This window comes from Ranitomeya imitator, chromosome 2 (assembly GCF_032444005.1).
Source record: "Ranitomeya imitator isolate aRanImi1 chromosome 2, aRanImi1.pri, whole genome shotgun sequence".
In the NCBI taxonomy this organism is placed as follows: Eukaryota; Metazoa; Chordata; class Amphibia; order Anura; family Dendrobatidae; genus Ranitomeya; species Ranitomeya imitator.
Window position 1 is genome coordinate 313,543,601 of NC_091283.1, and position 21,499 is coordinate 313,565,099.

The window sequence follows — 21,499 nt, forward strand, 5'->3', positions numbered from 1 at the left end:
TAGTGCCATCAGACGTACCGCCACTCTCCTTAGTGGCAGAGTGCCATTCTGCAACGACCAGGTCTCTGGGGCGCTGCACTTATTTCCATTTTCCCATTAGGGTTAGGGCTAGGGTTAGCGCTAGGGTTAGGGCTAGCGCTAGGGTTAGGGCTAGCGCTAGGGCTAGGGTTAAGGCTACAGTTACGGTTAAGGCTACAGTTAGGGTTGGAAACACAAAAAAGCACAGTAAAATCAAAAACACACTGTTGCAAAAAATTCACAGTGGACAGCAAGTGCTAGTAAAAAGATGGAAAAAACAGGGTATTTGGTTGATACGTTTTTTGCAAAAAATGTATATTAAGCCGCTCTACCAAACGTCAAGGTATACCCATATCAGAGCAGTCCTAACTAATGTATGTAATCCCAATCTGATGTATTTAAAACCTGGTCATATGTACAATACCTGTATGAGCAGGATTCAGAAAAGGAATGTCCATGTGGACATGCTGGACAGAACGGCTCCTGTGCGCTTAGCTCAAAAAAAGAGGGGTGGAGGCCTCTCCAGTCTTGTGGACACAAGAAAACAATTATATGAAACCAGAACACATGAGCTGCGCACAGTGAACAAGCCCATAGAGACATGTTCACACCACCAAGAGACTTGAAAACACAAAAAAGCACAGTAAAACCGAAAACACACTGTTGCAAAAAAATCACAGTGGACAGCAAGTGCTAGTAAAAAGATGGAAAAAACAGGGTATTTGGTTGATACGTTTTTTGCAAAAAATGTATATTAAGCCACTCTACCAAACGTCAAGGTATACCCATATCAGAGCAGTCCTAACTAATGTTTGTAATCCCAATCTGATGTATTTAAAACCTGGCCATATGTACAATACCTGTATGAGCAGGATTCAGAAAAGGAATGTCCATGTGGACACGCTGGACAGAACGGCTCCTGTACGCACAGCTCAAAAAAAGAGGGGTGGAGGCCTCTCCAGTCTTGTGGACACAAGAAAACTATTATATGAAACCAGAACACATGGGTAGGGTTGGAGCTAAAGTTAGGGTTAGGGTTTGGATTACATTTACGGTTGGGATTAGGGTTAGGGGTGTGTCTGGGTTAGAGGTGTGGTTAGGCTTACAGTTGGAATTAGGGTTAGGGGTGTGTTTGGATTAGGCTTTCAGTTATAATTGGGGGGTTTCCACTGTTTAGGCACATCAGGGGCTCTCCAAACGCGACATGGCATCCGATCTCAATTCCAGCCAATTCTGCGTTGAAAAAGTAAAACAGTGCTCCTTCCCTTCCGAGCTCTCCCGTGTGCCCAAACAGGAGTTTACCCCAACATATGGGGTATCAGCGTACTCAGGACAAATTGGACAACAACTTTTGGGGTCCAATTTCTCCTGTTACCCTTGGGAAAATACTAAACTGGGGGCTAAAAAATAATTTTTGTGGGAAAAAAAAGGATTTTTTGTTTTCACGGCTCTGCGTTATAAACTGTAGTGAAACACTTGGGGGCTCAAAGTTCTCACAACACATCTAGATAAGTTCCTTGGGGGGTCTAGTTTCCAATATAGGGTCACTTGTGGGGGTTTTCTACTGTTTAGGTACATTAGGGGCTCTGCAAACGCAAAGTGACGCCTGCAGACCATTCCATCTAAGTCTGTATTCCAAATGGCGCTCCTTCCCTTCTGAGCCCTCCCATGCGCCCAAACATAGTAACATAGTTAGTAAGGCCGAAAAAAGACATTTGTCCATCCAGTTCAGCCTATATTCCATCATAATAAATCCCCAGATCTACGTCCTTCTACAGAACCTAATTGTATGATACAATATTGTTCTGCTCCAGGAAGACATCCAGGCCTCTCTTGAACCCCTCGACTGAGTTCGCCATCACCACCTCCTCAGGCAAGCAATTCCAGATTCTCACTGCCCTAACAGTAAAGAATCCTCTTCTATGTTGGTGGAAAAACCTTCTCTCCTCCAGACGCAAAGAATGCCCCCTTGTGCCCGTCACCTTCCTTGGTATAAACAGATCCTCAGCGAGATATTTGTATTGTCCCCTTATATACTTATACATGGTTATTAGATCGCCCCTCAGTCGTCTTTTTTCTAGACTAAATAATCCTAATTTCGCTAATCTATCTGGGTATTGTAGTTCTCCCATCCCCTTTATTAATTTTGTTGCCCTCCTTTGTACTCTCTCTAGTTCCATTATATCCTTCCTGAGCACCGGTGCCCAAAACTGGACACAGTACTCCATGTGCGGTCTAACTAGGGATTTGTGCAGAGGCAGTATAATGCTCTCATCATGTGTATCCAGACCTCTTTTAATGGTTCCCCCCTCATATAGGGTATCAGCGCACTCAGGACAAATTGCACAAAAACTTTTGGGGTCCAATTTCTCCTGTTACCCTCGGGAAAATACAAAACTGGGGGCTAAAAAATAATTTTTGTGGGAAAAAATTTTTGTTTTATTTTTACGGCTCTGCATTATAAACTTCTGTGAAGCTCTTGGTGGGTCAAAGTGCTCACCACACATCTAGATAAGTTCCTTAGGGGGTCTACTTTCCAAAATGGTGTCACTTGTGGGGGGTTTCAATGTTTAGGAACATCAGTGGCTCTCCAAACGCAACATGGCGTCCCATCTCAATTCCTGTCAATTTTGCATTGAAAGGTCAAACGGCGCTCCTTCCCTTCCGAGCTCTCCCATGCGCCCAGTGGTTTATCCCCACATATGGGGTATCAGAGTACTCAGGACAAATTGTGCAACAACTTTTGTGGTCCAATTTCTTCTCTTACCATTGGGAAAATAAAAAAATTGGGGGTGAAAAGATAATTTTTGTGAAAAAAATGATTTTTTATTTTTACGGTTCTGCATTATAAACTTCTGTGAAGCACTTGGTGGGTCAAAGTGCTAACCACACCTCTAGATAAGTTCCTTAGGGGGTCTACTTTCCAAAATGGTGTCACTAGTGGGGGGTTTCAATGTTTAGGCACATTAGTGGCTCTCCAAACACAACATGGCGTCCCATCTCAATTCCAGTCAATTTTGCATTGAAAAGTCAAATGGCGCTCCATCGCTTCCGAGCTCTGTCATGCGCCCAAACAGTGGTTTACCTCCACTTATGGGGTATCGGCGTACTCAGGACAAATTGTACAACAACGTTTGGGGTCCATTTTCTCCTGTTACCCTTGGTAAAATAAAACAAATTGGAGCTGAAGTAAATTTTTTGTGAAAAAAAGTTAAATGTTCATTTTTATTTAAACATTCCAAAAATTCCTGTGAAACACCTGAAGGGTTAATAATCTTCTTGAATGTGGTTTTGAGAACCATGAGGGGTGCAGTTTTTAGAATGGTGTCACACTTAGGTATTTTCTATCATATAGACCCCTCAAAATGACTTCAAATGAGATGTGGTCCCTAAAATAAAATGGTGTTGTAAAAATGAGAAATTGCTGGTCAAATTTTAACCCTTATAACTCCCTAACAAAAAGAAATGTTGGTTCCAAAATTGTGCTGATGTAAAGTAGACATGTGGGAAATGTTACTTATTAAGTATTTTGTGTGACATATCTCTGTGATTTAATTGCATAAAAATTCAAAGTTCGAAAATTGCGAAATTTTCTAAATTTTCGCCAAATTTCCGTTTTTTTTCACAAATAAACACAGGTAATATCAAAGAAATTTTACCACTATCATGAAGTACAATATGTCACGAGAAAACAATGTCAGAATCACCGGGATCCGTTGAAGCGTTCCAGAGTTATAACCTCATAAAGGGACAGTGGTCAGAATTGTAAAAATTGGCCCGGTCCATAAGGTTCAAACCACCCTTGGGGGTAAAGGGGTTAAATAAAGTCTCCCGATGAGTCGCCTTTGTGAGGACGACAAATCCCATAGAAATGAGAGGCTTGGAGAGCGAGTGTGTGTACCTCACCTCACCCTGTATACTGAAACGTGGGGTATATGTTTTTCTATTAGTCACCTTCTAACTAACCTTCAGGGGGTAAATTATCGGTATAGTTTCCCCTGTGTGGGTTCTCTGGTGGCTATCAAGAACCGATTTCTGGTTAAAACATTTCCCACATTCTGAACAGGAAAAAGGCTTCTCCCCTGTGTGAATTCTCTGGTGCCTAACCAAACGTGATTTAATACAAAAACATTTCCCACATTCTGAACAGGAAAAAGGCTTCTCCCCTGTGTGAGTCCTCTGGTGAATAACAAGCTCTGATTTCTGTTTAAAACATTTCTCACATTCTGAACAGGAAAAAGGCGTCTCCCCTGTGTGAGTCCTCTGGTGCTGAACCAAGTTTGAATTACGATTAAAACATTTCCCACATTCTGAACATGAAAAAGGCTTCTCTTCTGTATGAGTTCTCTGGTGCCTAACCAAGTTTGAATTAAGATTAAAACATTTCCCACATTCTGAACATGAAAAAGGCTTCTCCTCTGTGTGAATTCTCTGGTGACATACCAAACTTCGGTTAAGATTAAAACATTTCCCACATTCTGAACATGAAAAAGGCTTCTCCCCTGTGTGAATTCTCTGGTGAGTAGCAAGCTCCGATTTCTGTGTAAAACATTTCCCACATTCTGAACATGAAAAAGGCTTCTCCCCTGTGTGAATTCTCTGGTGCCTAACCAAATGTGATTTAAGATTAAAACATTTCTCACATTCTGAACAGGTAAAAGGCTTCTCCCCAGTGTGAGTCCTCTGGTGGTTAACAAAATGTGATTTCTGTGTAAAGTATTTCCCACATTCTGAACATGAAAATGACTTATTTGCTTTAGAAGAAGTTTGTTTTTTAATGCCTCTGTTGTGAATTTGGTTTTCCTTTGTAGTCGGTAATGAATCAGTAGATGGGACCTGTTTCATAGGATCAAATGACAGATCTTTGCTGTGAATGGAAGATGGTATATCTGGAGTAATAGCATTCACTTCAGTTGTATCTTGTAGGATCTCAAGATCATCCGATTTAAAAATTGAAGATGTCAGCTGTCCCTCCGATCTCCAGGTACAGTCATCTGCTAAGACAAAAATCAATTATTTTTTTAATATAATTTCCTTGAGCTTCATATTTTTGAACATTTCTACTTTCCATAAAAATGGCAAGCTGTGTAATACAATTTAATTATTACCAAGACAATGACAGTTCAGTCTAATAGAAAACCTTATTGGGTGAGCCAGAAGTGTGTGGTGTTAAACTGTTTGTTCATTCTGCCTCCTAAATATCGAATAAATAGAAAGTAATGTTATGTAGGTAAAAATAATACCAATTGTCATCTCACAAAAAAACAAGTCTCCACTCAGGTCCATCATCTGTCAATGGAAAAACAGAGGTTCCCACACTATTAGTGGCTCAAAGGCTGTTGAAAACCAATAAGATTTCTCTAAACCAATCCAGCAAAATCCGCTCTCACTTCTGAGTCTTGCAGTGTGCTCAAACAACATTTAGGATCCCTGTATTTAGCAATACTATAATGAGAATAACCCACTTAATTTATGGTGTGTGTGTCTCCTGGAGCACAATCTGGGCACTATGTGTTGGGTAATAAAATGGCAAATGTGTAATTTTCACTCTCCAACATCCACTGCGTGTTAATTTCCGGAAAGTGGCTGTGAAGTCAAAATAAGCACTCCTCCTATAGATTATAACACTCAATGAATTCATTTATAAAATGGAATCACTTTATGGGGACTTTGACTATTCTGGTTTTCTGTCATTTCTGTGTCCAATCTCATCTGGGATCTGTTCCCACTGTCCAGCTGGAGTAATCTGCTCCATACTTCAGCCAATTGGAAAGTCCAACATCCCACTAAAGCTCAAAGCATATTGCCGCAATTTGCCAGATACAGCACTGTTCTCCTGTGGTCCCGTCATCTGTGCTCAGCTTGCGGCTTGTGTTTTTGTTTTCTGATGTGACCATGGACTGTTTACGGTCTACTCTTGTGTCTTCAGATTCTGTATTCTGTCCTTCTGGTTCTGACTCAGCTGCCTGACTATTCTTGACATCTAACACCACAGAACAGCAGGTAATACCATGGTCCAAGCCTTGGGGTCTCTGTGTAAGTCCAGATCCATGTAACTGTGTTAAAGGGCAATGAGCAAGGCAATACTTGGAATATGGAAAGCAGAGAAGGTAGTGCCACGCATGTTCATGGTGGACATGTTTTGAGATGCCAGGTGACCACCAACAGTGCTCTCAATACACTCTGTCTGCAAACTATTCCAGTTAGATCTGCATTCAAATAGCTAAATGGCGCTCCTTCCCTTCTGAACACAGCCATGCTCCCAGACAGTAGTGTACAACCGTATATAGGGTATTGTGCGAATTTGGAATATAATTTGTAAGATCCATTTGTTTTCCATTATCCTTTGTGAATAATTCCAAAGTTATCACCACATAAAGTGACACACGTCAGATTTTAAAAATGGAGCCTGATTAGGAACACAAAACTGGCTACAGGAAGAGGTTAAATCAGAGTATTTTGGACACTACTGTAGTTGAAAACTGTGACTAAAGACAATAACATCTACTGAAATGATCAAATTCAACAGTCATCATCAGTAATAAATGAGTAACTAGTTGTGAAACCTCTCTAGGGTAATTAGAGTATGGGGCTCGGTGAGTTCACAATTAGTGATGAGCGAGTATGCTCGTTACTTGAGTTTCTCCAAGCATGCTTGGGTGGTCTCCGAGTATTGGGGATTCAAGATGTCTAGCAGCCGCAAATCATGCAGTTGCATCGACATAAATTAAATCTCCGAGCACTCCCAAATACTTGGAGACCACCCGAGCGTGCTCGGAGAAACTCGAGTAATGAGCATACTCGCTCATCACTATTCACAATCTAAACTACTGTAAGGGTCAATATTTTCGGTCAGATGAGTTTCAAGAAGAAATATTACACATTTAAAACAGAACTGTGTATAATAGTGCAGAGCTGAGATGTCTAAAAGGGAACCTGTCAGCAGGATTGTGCACAGTAACCTACAGACACTGTCAGGTCGGCACCATTAGGCCATGTTCACACGATCCTTTTTTTCATGCGGAATTGCCGCGATTTTCCCGCTGCGGGTCCGCAGCTGTTTTCCATGCAGGGTACATTACATTGTACCCTATGGAAAACAGGAACTGCTGTGCCCACAATGCGGAAAATAAAAAAAAAAAGCCGCGCTGAATAGCTGCGGGAAAAAAGAAGTACCATGTCACTTCTTTTTTCGGAGCCGCAGCGGTTCTGCACCCATTGACCTCCATTGTGAGGTCAAACCCACAGTAAAACCCGCAGATGAAAAAAATATCTGCGGGTTTTACTGCGGTTTGTGGTGCAGAACTGCTGCAGCAGGAAGTGCGGGGAAGCGGGCGGAAGTGCGTGGGCGGAGTGTGGCTGCCCCCCCGTGCTCCGATCCCGCCCCCCTGTGCTCCAATCCCACCGCCCCGTGCTCCGATGCCCCCCCCAGTGCTCCGATGCCCCCCCGTGCCCTAATCTCCCCCCCTTATACTTACCCGGCGTCCCGGTGTCCGTCCGGCCGTCTTCTCCCTGGGCGCCGCCATCTTGCAAAATGGCGGGCGCATACGCAGTGCGCCCGCCGAATCTGCCGGCCGGCAGATTCGTTCCAAAGTGCATTTTGATCACAAATATAATCTATCTCAGTGATCAAAATAAAAAAAAATAGTAAATGACACCCCCCCCCCTTTGTCACCACCATAGGTAGGGACAATAAAAAAAAATTAAGAATTTTTTTTTTTTTCCACTAAGGTTAGAATAGGGTTAGGGGTAGGGTTAGGGGTAGGGTTAGGGTTAGGGGTAGGGTTAGGGTATTTTCAGCCATTACCCTAAAAAACTTCCTAGAAAACACACAGACTCTGCATAGAAAACTGCATTAAAAAAAAGGATCAAAAAAAGGATCAAAAAACGCATAAAAAAATGCATCAAAAAAGGACAAAAAAAGGACCAAAAAAAGGACCTGTGTTTTCTGCCAAGAGCTGCAGTTTTTTAAAAAACAGTCCTGAAAAAAAAAGGATGGAAATCAGGAACGTGTGAACATACCCTTATACTGATTACAATGATACCTTGGTAGATTAAATTCGTCTTGTGCTTAATATGTATTCGTAGTTTTCAGTTAATGAGATTCTCGTGCTTTGGGGTGGGGCTGTGGGCGGCCTGTGGGCGGGGCTTTATATGGTGCACTGATTACATATTCATCTGTATTGGCTTATGGCAGGTCACTGATCCTTCAGTGACCTGCCCCCCATTTTTACATAATGCATATAATAGTGTTGATATCATTGTTGATAATGCCTAAAATATTGTGGCTATTCTGAGGCTTAGAAAAAAAAATTACTGCCAGCAAAATGTCACCGGCGGTGGCGGCGCAGATGCAACTGGACAGGCGCCACCGGTGTCATTTTGCTGGATGTAAATTTGTTATTTCTAGGCATCACAATAGCCACAATATTATAGGCATTATCAACAATGAGTATGCAAAAAATAGTAAGGACGGATAGCACTCACCGATCCTTAAAAATCTTGCTTTATTTCAACATTTAAAGCATCATGGCCAGGAGAACAGATGAAGGAGTGTGTGAGCCAGTACTGACGACGGCCGTTTCACGCTCAACAGTGCTTCTACGGGTCCCAGCCTCACTGTACATTTAATGTTGTCGATCATCAAAGTGAAGTTTGGTCAGAAAGACTGGACCTGGTCTTGTAGGGACCATATGAGCACATTCAGCAGCACAGAAGGGGGAGAAGGTAGATTCATCCAATAAGATCTCAGGGTTCTAGGAAGCCAACAGCATCATTACCCTCCGATTTCTGTTCTTATCAGCACATTCTATGTACGCTGTTTGACTTTGTATATTACAGATGTTGGCAAGAAACGGTCAGCGTCTTCTAATCCTGGGGGGTTGGTGGATCCTCCAGGCTGTAAGTTATATAGAAAAGGGCTGTGGTCTAAAGGCAAAATGGTGATCATGGAAATACGGATGGACTACACCACCGATAAAGCAGCCACAGCTGATGTCTCAGAAGAATTTAGTGGTTAACACTCACCTGAGTAGTCATATGTGGGAATCTCCTCTTTACACCGCTTATCACCCCTCACATATGTCTCTGCAGTATTAATATGTGTCAGATCTTTGTCCTGAAACAAATATAGTAAAAGTCACAGACAGATGGAGAAGTCCCATCTATGGTCAGCTTTAGTCCTGCCATCTCCACCGTTCTCATTACAAAAGTATAAAACATATAATACGGGTGGATAAAACAAGACTGAGAACAAGACCTTCACAGCCATCTACACATCATAGGGGAGATCTCATGACACCTTCTCTCCTTCTACCTGATGATCCTGAGGAGCACTGGGATCTTCTTGTTTACAGTCCTGTGGAAGAAGAGGACGGGGACATCTCTCTGGTGTTGTCCTCTTACTGGATAGATCTGGAGGAAACACATACAGGGACTGAATTCATTCTTTACATACAGATAATTACATGCCGTGTGTATTTAGTCCTGCCTATTACCTGGTGATGTGAGGGGCTGGGGAACCTCCATCATGAAATCACTGTACAGATCTCTGTGTCCTTTTAAATACTCCCACTCCTCCATGGAGAAATAGATGGCGACATCCTGACACCTTATAGGAACCTGACACATACAGTGATACTGTCATCTACCCAATCCCTTCATAGTGTTACTGTATAATGTCCCAGCATTCCCAGCAGTGTCACCTCTCCAGTCAGCAGCTCAATCATCTTGTAGGTGAGGTCTAGGATCTTTTCGTCATTGATGTCCTCATGTATCAGCGGATGAGGTGGAGGTCCCGTGATTGGGTTCAGGGGTTTTCTGCATCCCTCAAACACAGGGTCCTGACAGCGCTCACTAGAGGTCTTCTTCACTACTGTGTAATCCTGGTTATGGAGAGACACATTAATAAATCTCACTACAGACATTGCCAGAGTCCTCACCTCTCCAGTTCTGTCCATCTGTTATTCCCATAGATAAGAATGATGTAATGTGACGTCATCAGAATCTCTCACCTCTCCAGTAAGCCGGAAGAGGATCTCTAGGGTGAGGTGTAATATCCTCTCCGCCATCTTGTCTCTGTCCATATCCATCTTTGATGGGTAAATCAGGAAAATTCTCTTATATAGAAGATCTTCACTGAGGATCCAATATTGTAGAGACCTGAATAAGAAGATGAGCCGATGTAACATCATAAAAATCCTGTGTAATAATACAATTACTGGAGATAATAAGGGAAACATATGAGGAGATTTGTTATTTTACAGTATTTAGTTTCCTACTTTACATCTACTAATAAAACCTATATATTTAGGCCACAGACAACAAGCAGTTTCTTCCTTGGAGTCGGCAGCTGAATACGTTCCTCATAGACTCATCTTCCATAACGCTAATTCTCATATCATTTCCCAACACTGGAATCGGCATTAGCAATACTGCAGGAGATATTAATTACACGTGACAGGAGAAATAACTACTTCATGATGAGGACGACATCTTCTTCTTCTACTACGGGTCTAGGAACAGATTTGGCCAGAGTCCGTCACTGACTCCATCACCACCGGCCGTCTATATGAAGGTTTCCCGTCTTCCCCGCACTGTAATCTTCTATCACATTACATCTCATGTCTGATTCACACACAGAAGTTTGAGGCTTTTATAAAAGCTTTTTTATAAAAACACCAAGACAGGAGTTATTTGATGCCAAAGTCTCCATGTAGGCTTCCATATATTACATAAAAACTCCAAAAAAAGGGTGTGAAAATATTCCAAAAATAACTATAGTGAAGTGTTGAGGCACCAAATAGAAAGTTTTTACCCAGTATATGGACATATTGGACCAATGATACAACCTCCAGTATATTAAATCTTCAGGGTGGTGCATATCCGTGAGGCTATTTATAATCAAGACAATGGAATGAAGAAAATCAGCACTCACCCATTTTAGAAGATACTTCAGTCCTTTTTAATTTTCATTTGATTCAGGACAATGACAAAAAGTGCAACAGTGCTAGCAGCATGGCGGCAGGTTCAGTGATTTCCAAAAAAAAGACCCGACAGACAATGAACGTTTCAGACTTAATTTGCGCTTCTACTGGTCCACGTTCCACTGGACTATGAGCATGGACCAGTAGAAGAACTGAATCATCTTCTAAAAGGGGTGAGTGCTGACTTTCTCCATTCCATTATCTTGAATACAAAAATAATATTGAGGATGGTGGTACTGTGGGAACATTATACTGTGTGTGGGGGCCAAAAAAGGGGCACCATACAATGAGAGTAATACATGTTTCCTTGGTTCCCGTCTTTCATAGTTGGGTCATTTGTGTCTATCAGTTAAAAAGTAACAAAACCATTGTGATTCTTATAAGCACACAACACAAATTCCCCTAAATATAACATTTTATATCAACCCCACAATCTGTGACTCCTCAGGGTAAATCGCTCTCTCACCATTGGATTAGAGCTGATACTATGAAGCTAAAGTGACTAAACAGACTTTCTAGAGGAGCTGCGGAGACACCATCACGTGTTTCTCAACGCAGGCAGTAAATAGCCAGGCCTTTCCCCGGGAAGGAACAACCAAGGGAAGGGCAGCATCCAATAAATGAAAACATCCAGTAAAGGAAAACCACCTATGCCAAGCATGGTATCCATCCACAGACAGCTGTTTCGGGGTTTTTGCCCCTCATCAGTGTGGAGGAGGAAACTGGCTATCAGGAGCAGTGCCTAGTAGAAAGTCTATAAAGGCACGGATGATTGACCTCGTGGAGACCAAAACATCCAACACCGCGGAGACACCATCACGTGTTTCTCAACGCAGTGATCCAGAACACTGCCCCCAAATATGCAAATGCATGTAGAGGAGCTGCGGAGACACCATCACGTGTTTCTCAACGCTGTCTGTGGATGGATACCATGCTTGGCATAGGTGGTTTTCCTTTATTGGATGTTTTCCTTTATTGGATGCTGCCCTTCCCTTGGTTGTTCCTTCCCAGGGAAAGGCCTGGCTATTCACTGCCTGTGTTGAGAAACACGTGATGGTGTCTCCGCGGTGTTGGATGTTTTGGTCTCCACGAGGTCAATCATCCGTGCCTTTATAGACTTTCTACTAGGCACTGCTCCTGATAGCCAGTTTCCTACTCCACACTGATTAAGGGAGCTTAGTCTCCAGAAACGCGTTGATATTCTTACCCATATGGTTCGTGCGTAAGTCTGTATCCTCTATGCCTAAAGTTTGTGAATAAAGAAAACTCTTTTTTACGGATTCAGTGAAGCTGGACATTCTCTTCTTTTTTTGGACTTTATACGCCTGGACACAGCGGGTCTGTGCTCCTGAAGTTTGGTTTATGCATCACGGGTGAGCTGGCTTATATTTCTTCTTTCCGGGAATTGATGCACCCACTGCTGGATAAGGGTTATCATCTCTACATTGATAACTTTCACACCAGCATCCCCCTCTTCAAGACCCTTTCTGCGAGAGGTAAAGTTGCCTGCGGCGCGATGCGAAAAATTCAGAGAGGCCTGCCTAAGCCACTAATTGAGCAAACGCAGAGAAAAGGCAAAAGGCGAGCCCAGTGCATCGACAACATGCTTGTTGTCAATTATAAGGACAAAAGGGATGTCCTTTTCTTCACCACTATACGTTGTGACAACAGGTCCCTTGTCACTGTTCGTGGTACCACAATACAAGTCCCAAAGCCAGATTGTAACTTGGTTTACAATCGGTACATGGGTGGTTCAGAACTCTCAGATCAGGTCCCCAAACCCTACAGTGCCATGAGAAAAACCAAAGTATGGTACAAAAAATTGGCTGTGCACATTGCATAGATGTCGTGATGCAGCCGGACAGTCACAGTATGGCTACGGTATTACCGTGTATGGCGGGCAATCCCGGCGTGTTTATTAGCTGGGAACTCGAGTATGGCGCTCCATCACCTGCGATACTCACTCCAGTAACAAGCTTGTCCAAGCTCCCCGATGCCTGATCGAGTAGTGGAGAGCGGCTCACTCATCACTAGTATCTACATTATTGTGCTGGAGCTAGAAGAGAAATAATCGCATTTTGTGAGAACTTCTTTGGGCTTCTGTCCTCTCATCCTGCAGTTGTTTTAATGGATTTAATGTGGGCTTGGGAACCAGCTAAGCCGCATGTTATGCTGTTATGCCGTAGTGTAGCTACCGGGGGGAAAGGGGGGCAGAAGGGGTGGTCGCCCCGGGCCCTGTGCTCTGAGGGGGCCGACCCGAAGCTATGCTACTGTAACTATATTGGCGTGCACAGCGTGCCCATACAGTTACATTCTGCGGCAGTGCAGGGACACTCGATCTCCCAGCTCTGCCGCCCGGCAGCTATGGGACCCTTAAGCAGGCGGGGGGCCTGGTGCCAGCAGTGTGCCCCCGCCCATCATCGCAAGTTCAACTGTATCGGCTAAATGCCGATAGAGCTAACCACATTAATGAGAGAAGGAGTGTTATGCTCCCTCTCCCATTATCCCCTCTCAGCGTCTGATATCACTAACGCCGACACTGACAGGGGGTCATGGTGACATCACTACCTGGCGCCCACTGTCTGGAGATGTGAGTGCGCTCAGAGCAGCGGAGGAACCAGGAAGAAAGGGGAGTATTGGTTTAATTTTTTTTAATGGGGCTGAATTATGCTATAAAGGCTTCCTATGGGGTGCATTATATTAAGTGCTGCATTATACTATAAAGGCTGCCTATAGGGTTGCATTATATTAAGGGCTGCATTATACTATAGAGGTTGCCTATGGGGGTTGTGGTGTTGCGCCTACTGTTTGTGTTGGGGAACACTCGCTTGGCAGCGGATTAACGTAGTCAGGCACAGTTCTTTCACACGAAACAGTCCATACATCATAAACCGCTCCGTAAGCCAGGTTGCATATCACCGGCTTACACAGTCCATTACTTCATCACGTATAGCTTTACAAAGCATTCACTAGTCAAGCCTCTCTCTCTCCAGTCACTGGGTGACCGCGCAGTTCAGTAACTGTCCTTTGTCAGTGCACATAGTTCTTTCCCCATACCTGGGGTTACCTCTCAGGAGCTCTGCTCCACAAGCTGACTCCTTGTCAGTCCTGGCTTCGCAAACATAGAAGCCATCCCAGGCTCTGCAGGTACATGGTCTCACCAGGTGCTTCCAGGAAGTCTCCACTCACAGGAGCTTCCAACACCGACCATCCAGGTCCACAGTCTCTCCACGTCCTCTTCAGGAAGTCTCCACTCGCCAGAGCTTCCAACACAGACTGGACCTCTTTCAGGACCTACAACAATAATGCCAGTCCCTAATTCACCATCATAATTGTGCCTACAAACGCTTCCTGAATCGCACACAGAGCGCCCATTATCTGTAACAGGGGTCACTTTGTCACAGGATGCATTATTTTAACCCCTTCCCGACCTGTGACACAGCGTATGCGTCATGAAAGTCGGTGCCAATCCGACCTGTGACGCATATGCTGTGTCATAGAATGATCGCGTCCCTGCAGATCCGGTGAAAGGGTTAACTCCCATTTCACCCGATCTGCAGGGACAGGGGGAGTGGTAGTTTAGCCCAGGGGGGGTGGCTTCAACCCCCCGTGGCTACGATCGCTCTGATTGGCTGTTGAAAGTGAAACTGCCAATCAGAGCGATTTGTAATATTTCACCTATTATAACTGGTGAAATATTACAATCCAGCCATGGCCGATGCTGCAATATCATCGGCCATGGCTGGAAACATTGATGTGCCCCCACCCCACCGATCGCCCGCCCAGCCCTCCGATCTGTCCTTTACAATGCTCCGCTCCCCTCCGTCCTCCTGTCTGCTGCCCCCCGTGCTCTTGTCCGCTCCCCCGTGCTCCAATCCCACCCCCGTGCTCCAACCACCCCCCCTGCACTCCGATCCACCCCCCCTGCAGTCCGATCCACCCCCCCTGCAGTCCGATCCACCCCCCGATGCTCCAATGCACCCCCCGTTCTCCGATCCACCCCCCGTGCTCCGATTTACCCCCCCATGCTCCGATCCACCCCCCCGTGCTCCCCCCCCACCCCATCATACTTACCGAGCCTCCCGTGGTTCGTCCGTCTTCTTTCCTGGGCGCCGCCATCTTCCAAAATGGCGGGCGCATGCGCAGTGCGCCCGCCGAATCTGCCGGCCGGCAGATTTGTTTCAAATGCATTTTGATCACTGCGATAAAACCTATCGCAGTGATCAAAATAAAAAAAATACCGAATGACCCCCCCCCTTTGTCACCCCCATAGGTAGGGACAATAATAAAATAAAGATTTTTTTTTTTTCTTCCACTTAGGTTGGGGTAAGAACTAGGGTTAGGGGTAGGGTTAGGGGTAGGGTTAGGGCTAGGGTTAGGGTTAGGGTTTCGGTATGTGCACACGTATTCTGGTCCTCTGCGGATTTTTCCGCTGCGGATTTGATAAATCCGCAGTGCTAAACCACTGCGGATGTATGGCAGATTTACCGCGGTTTTTCTGCACATTTCACTGCAGTTTTACAACTGCGATTTTCCATTGGAGCAGTTGTAAAACCGCTGCGGAATCCGCAGAAAGAAGCGACATGCTGCGGAATGTAAACCGCTGCGTTTCCGTGCAGTTTTTCTGCAGCATGTGTACAGCGATTTTTGTTTTCCATAGGTTTACATTAAACTGTAAACTCATGGGAAACTGCTGCGGATCCGCAGCGTTTTCCGCAGTGTGTGCACATACCTTTAGAATTAGGCTATGTGCACACGGTGCGGATTTGGCTGCGGATCCGCAGCGGATTGGCCGCTGAGGATTCGCAGCAGTGTTCCATCAGGTTTACAGTACCGTGTAAACCTATGGAAAACTAAATCCGCTGTGCCCATGGTGCGGAAAATACCACGCGGAAACGCTGCGTTGTATTTTCCGCAGCATGTCAATTCTTTGTGCGGATTCCGCGGCGTTTTACACCTGTTCCTCAATAGGAATCCGCAGGTGAAATCCGCACAAAAAACACTGGAAATCCACGGTAAATCCGCAGGTAAAACGCAGTGCCTTTTACCCGCGGATTTTTAAAAAATGATGCTGAAAAATCTCACACGAATCCGCAACGTGGGCACATAGCCTTAGGGTTAGGGTTGGAATTAGGGTTGTGGTTAGGGTTAGGGGTGTGTTGGGGTTAGGGTTGTGGTTAGGGGTGTGTTGCGGTTAGGGTTGTGATTAGGGTTATGGCTACAGTTGGGATTAGGGTTAGGGGTGTGGGGGGGTTAGTGTTAAAGTTAGAATTGAGGGGTTTCCACTGTTTAGGCACATCAGGGGTCTCCAAACGCAACATGGCGCCACCATTGATTACAGCCAATCTTGTATTCAAAAAGTCAAATGTTGCTCCCTCACTTCCGAGCCCCGACGTGTGCCCAAACAGTGGTTTACCCCCACATATGGGTACCAGCATACTCAGGACAAACTGCGCAACAATTATTGGGGTCCAATTTCTCCTGTTACCCTTGTGAAAATAAAAAAATGCTTGCTAAAACATCATTTTTGAGGAAAGAAAAATGATTTTTTATTTTCACGGCTCTGCGTTGTAAACGTCTGTGAAGCACTTGGGGGTTCAAAGTGCTCACCACATATCTAGATAAGTTCCTTGGGGGGTCTAGTTTCTAAAATGGGGTCACTTGTGGGGGGTTTCTACTGTTTAGGCACACCAGGGGCTCTGCAAACGCAACGTGACACCCGCAGACCATTCCATCAAAGTCTGCATTTCAAAAGTCACTACTTCACTTCTGAGCCCCGACGTGTGCCCAAACAGTGGTTTACCCCCACACATGGGGTATCAGCGTACTCAGGAGAAACTGGACAACAACTTTTGGGGTCAAATTTCTCCTGTTACCCTTGGGAAAATAAAAAATTGCAGGCTAAAATATCATTTTTGAGAAAATAATTTTTTATTTTATTTTCATGGCTCTGCGTTATAAACTTCTGTGAAGCACTTGGGGGTTCAAAGTCCTCACCACACATCTAGATAAGTTCCTTTGGGGGTCTAGTTTCCAATATGGGGTCATTTGTGGGGGATCTCCAATGTTTAGGCACACAAGGGCTCTCCAAACGTGACATGGTGTCCGCTAATGATTGGAGCTAATTTTCCATTTAAAAAGCCAAATGGCGTGCCTTCCCTTCCGAGCCCTGCCGTGCGCCCAAACAGTGGTTTACCCCCACATATGGGGTATCAGCGTACTCAGGACAAACTGGACAACAACATTTGGGGTCCAATTTCTCCTAATACCCTTGGCAAAATAGGAAATTCCAGTCTAAAAAATCATTTTTGAGGAAAGAAAAGTTATTTTTTATTTTCATGGCTCTACGTTATAAACTTCTGTGAAGCAGCTGGGGGTTTAAAGTGCTCAATATGCATCTAGATAAGTTCCTTGGGGGGTCTAGTTTCCAAAATGGGGTCACTTGTGGGGGAGCTCCAATGTTTAGGCACACAGGGGCTCTCCAAACGCGACATGGTGTCCGCTAACAATTGGAGCTAATTTTCCATTCAAAAAGTCAAATGGCGCGCCTTCCCTTCCAAGCCCTGCCGTGTGCCCAAACAGTGGTTTACCCCCACATATGAGGTATCGGCGTACTTGGGAGAAATTGCCCAACAAATTTCATGATCCATTTTTTCCTATTGCCCATGTGAAAATGAAAAAATTGAGGCGAAAAGAAATTTTTTGTGAAAAAAAAAGTACTTTTTCATATTTACAGATCAATTTGTGAAGCACCTGAGGGTTTAAAGTGCTCACTAGTCATCTAGATAAGTTCCTTGGGGGGTCTAGTTTCCAAAATGGGGTCACTTGTGGGGGAGCTCCAATGTTTAGGCACACAGGGGCTCTCCAAACGCGACATGGTGTCCGCTAACGATGGAGATAATTTTTCATTCAAAAAGTCAAATGGCGCTCCTTTCCTTCCGAGCCTTACCATGTGCCCAAACAGTGGTTTACCCCCACATGTGAGGTATCGGTGTACTCAGGAGAAATTGCCCAACAAATTTTAGGATCCATTTTATCCTGTTGCCCATGTGAAAATGAAAAAAATGAGGCTAAAAGAATTTTTTTTGTGAAAAAAAAAGTACTTTTTCATTTTTACGGATCAATTTGTGAAGCACCTGGGGGTTTAAAGTGCTCACTATGCATCTAGATAAGTTCCTTGGGGTGTCTAGTTTCCAAAATGGGGTCACTTGTGGGGGAGTTCCAATTTTTAGGCACACGGGGGCTCTCCAAACGTAAACTGGTGTCCGCTAAAGAGTGGAGCCAATTTTTCATTCAAAAAGTCAAATGGCGCTCCTTCCCTTCCAAGCCCTGCCGTGCGCCCAAACAGTGGTTTACCCCTACATATGAGGTATCAGCGTACTCTGGACAAATTGGTAAACAACTTTCGTGGTTCAGTTTCTCCTTTTACCATTGTGAAATCAAAAAAATTGTTGCTAAAAGATAATTTTTGTGACTGAAAAGTTAAATGTTCATTTTTTCCTTCCATGTTGCTTCTGCTGCTGTGAAGCACCTGAAGGGTTAATAAACTTCTTGAATGTGGTTTTGTGCACCTTGAGGGGTGCAGTTTTTAGAATGGTGTCACTTTTGGGTATTTTCAGCCACATAGACCCCGTAAACTGACTTCAAATGTGAGGTGGTCCCTAAAAAAAATGGTTTTGTAAATTTCGTTGTAAAAATGAGAAATCGCTGGTCAAATTTTAACCCTTATAGCTTCCTAGCAAAAAAAAAATTTGTTTCCAAAATTGTGCTGATGTAAAGTAGACGTGTGGCAAATGTTATTTATTAACTATTTTGTGTCACATAACTCTCTGGTTCAACAGAATAAAAATTCAAATTGTGAAAATTGCGAAATTTTCAAAATTTTCGCCAAATTTCCGTTATTATCACAAATAAACGCATAATTTATTGACCTAAATTTACCACTAACATGAAGCCCAATATGTCACGAAAAAACAGTCTCAGAACCGCTAGGATCCGTTGAAGCGTTCCTGAGTTATTACCTCATAAAGGGACACTGGTCAGAATTGCAAAAAACGGCAAGGTCTTTAAAGGGAACCTGTCACCCCGTTTTTTGAGATTGAGCTATAAATACTGTTAAATAGGGCCTGCGCTGTGTGTTCCTATAGTGTATGTAGTGTACCCCGATTCCCCACCTATGCTGAGAAATAACTTACCAAAGTCGCCGTTTTCGCCTGTCAATCAGGCTGGTCAGGTCGGGAGGGCGTGGTGACATCGCTGGTTCTTCCTCAGCTTTACGTTGGTGGCGTAGTGGCGAACAAGCAGCGCGCGATCTGCGCTGTCATCCCTTTCGTCGGTGGGGGCGGCCATCTTCCTGGGGCCGCGCGTGCGCAGATCGAGTGCTCTGCTGCACGGGGCTTCAGGAAAATGGCCGCGGGATGCCACGCGTGCGCATTAGAGATCGCGGCGGCCATTTTCCCAAAGCCGAGATGCAAACTCGGCTTTGGGAAAATGGCCGCCGCGATCTCTAATGCGCACGCGCGGCATCCCGCGGCCATTTTCCTGAAGCCCCGTGCAGCAGAGCACTCGATCTGCGCACGCGCGGCCCCAGGAAGATGGCCGCCCCCACCGACGAAAGAGATGACAGCGCAGATCGCGCGCTGCTTGTTCGCCACTACGCCACCAACGTAAAGCTGAGGAAGAACCAGCGATGTCACCACGCCCTCCCGACCTGACCAGCCTGATTGACAGGCGAAAACGGCGACTTTGGTAAGTTATTTCTCAGCATAGGTGGGGAATCGGGGTACACTACATACACTATAGGAACACAGAGCGCAGGCCCTATTTAACAGTATTTATAGCTCAATCTCAAAAAACGGGGTGACAGGTTCCCTTTAACCCCTTCAAGACCCAGCCTATTTTGACCTTAAAGACCTTGCCGTTTTTTGCAATTCTGACCAGTGTCCCTTTATGAGGTAATAACTCAGGAACGCTTCAACGGATCCTAGCGGTTCTGAGATTGTTTTTTCGTGACATATTGGGCTTCATGTTAGTGGTAAATTTAGGTCAATAAATTCTGCATTTATTTGTGATAAACACGGAAATTTGGCGAAAATTTTGAAAATTTCGCAATTTTCACATTTTGAATTTTTATTCTGTTAAACCAGAGAGATATGTGACACAAAATAGTTACTAAATAACATTTCCCACATGTTTACTTTACATCAGCACAATTTTGGAAACAAAATTTTTTTTTGTTAGGAAGTTATAAGGGTTAAAATTCGACCAGCGATTTGTTATTTTTACAACGAAATTTACAAAACCATTTTATTTAGGGACCACCTCACATTTGAAGTCAGTTTGAGGGGTCTATATGGCTGAAAATACCCAAAAGTGACACCATTCTAAAAACTGCACCCCTCAAGGTACTGAAAACCACATTCAAGAAGTTTATTAACCCTTCAGGTGCTTCACAGAAGCAGAAGCAACATGGAAGGAAAAAATGAACATTTAACTTTTTAGTCACAAAAATTATCTTTTAGCAACAATTTTTTTATTTTCCCAATGGTAAAAGGAGAAACTGAACCACGAAAGTTGTTGTCCAATTTGTCCTGAGTACGCTGATACCTCATATGTGGGGGTAAACCACTGTTTTGGCGCACGGCAGGGCTTGGAAGGGAAGGAGCGCCATTTGACTTTTTGAATCAAAAATTGGCTCCACTCTTTAGCGGACACCATGTCACGTTTGGAGAGCCCCCGTGTGCCTAAAAATTGGAGCTCCCCCACAAGTGACCCCATTTTGGAAACTAGACGCCCCAAGGAACTTATCTAGATGCATAGTGAGCACTTTGAACCCCCAGGTGCTTCACAAATTGATCCGTAAAAATGAAAAAGAACTTTTTTTTCGCAAAAAAATTCTTTTAGCCTCAATTTTTTCATTTTCACATGGGCAACAGGATAAAATGGATCCTAAAATGTGTTGGGCAATTTCTCCTGAGTACACCAATACCTCACATGTGGAGGTAAACCACTGTTTGGGCACATGGTAAGGCTCGGAAGGGAAGGAGCGCCATTTGACTTTTTGAATGAAAAATTATTTCCATCGTTAGCGGACACCATGTCGCGTTTGGATTGCTCCTGTGTGCCTAAACATTGGCGCTCCCCCACAAGTGACCCCATTTTGGAAACTAGACCCCCCAAGGAACTAATTTAGATGCCTAGTGAGCACTTTAAACCCTCAGGTGCTTTACAAATTGATCTGTAAAAATGAAAAAGTAATTTTTTTTCACAAAAAAATTCTTTTCGCCTCAATTTTTTCATTTTCACATGGGCAGTAGGATAAAATGGATCATAAAATTTGTTGGGCAATTTCTCCCGAGTACGCCGATACCTCATATGTGGGGGTAAACCACTGTTTGGGCACTCGGCAGGGCTCGGAAGAGAAGGCGCGCCATTTGACTTTTTGAATGGAAAATTAGCTCCAATTGTTAGCGGACACCATGTCGCGTTTGGAGAGC

General features: G+C 44.2%; 1 protein-coding gene across 2 annotated transcripts in view; it reads right to left on the reverse strand.

The window, feature by feature from the left end:
- Positions 1-2,827: 2,827 nt before the first annotated feature.
- LOC138663414 (zinc finger protein 773-like) overlaps positions 2,828-21,499 on the reverse strand; it is a 37,599-nt gene continuing 18,927 nt past the window's right edge. The window contains exons 2-7 of one of the 2 annotated variants that reach the window (XM_069749611.1): positions 10,032-10,179; positions 9,723-9,902; positions 9,516-9,639; positions 9,335-9,432; positions 9,046-9,136; positions 2,828-5,012 (exon numbers count right to left, since the gene is read on the reverse strand). In XM_069749611.1, the coding sequence (XP_069605712.1) occupies positions 3,976-5,012; positions 9,046-9,136; positions 9,335-9,432; positions 9,516-9,639; positions 9,723-9,902; positions 10,032-10,109 (1,608 nt within the window). In that variant the 5' untranslated portion in view covers positions 10,110-10,179 and the 3' untranslated portion in view covers positions 2,828-3,975. Of the gene's footprint in view, positions 5,016-9,045; positions 9,137-9,334; positions 9,433-9,515; positions 9,640-9,722; positions 9,903-10,031; positions 10,180-21,499 lie in introns of both variants that reach the window. The other variant, XM_069749610.1, reaches the window with a different exon arrangement.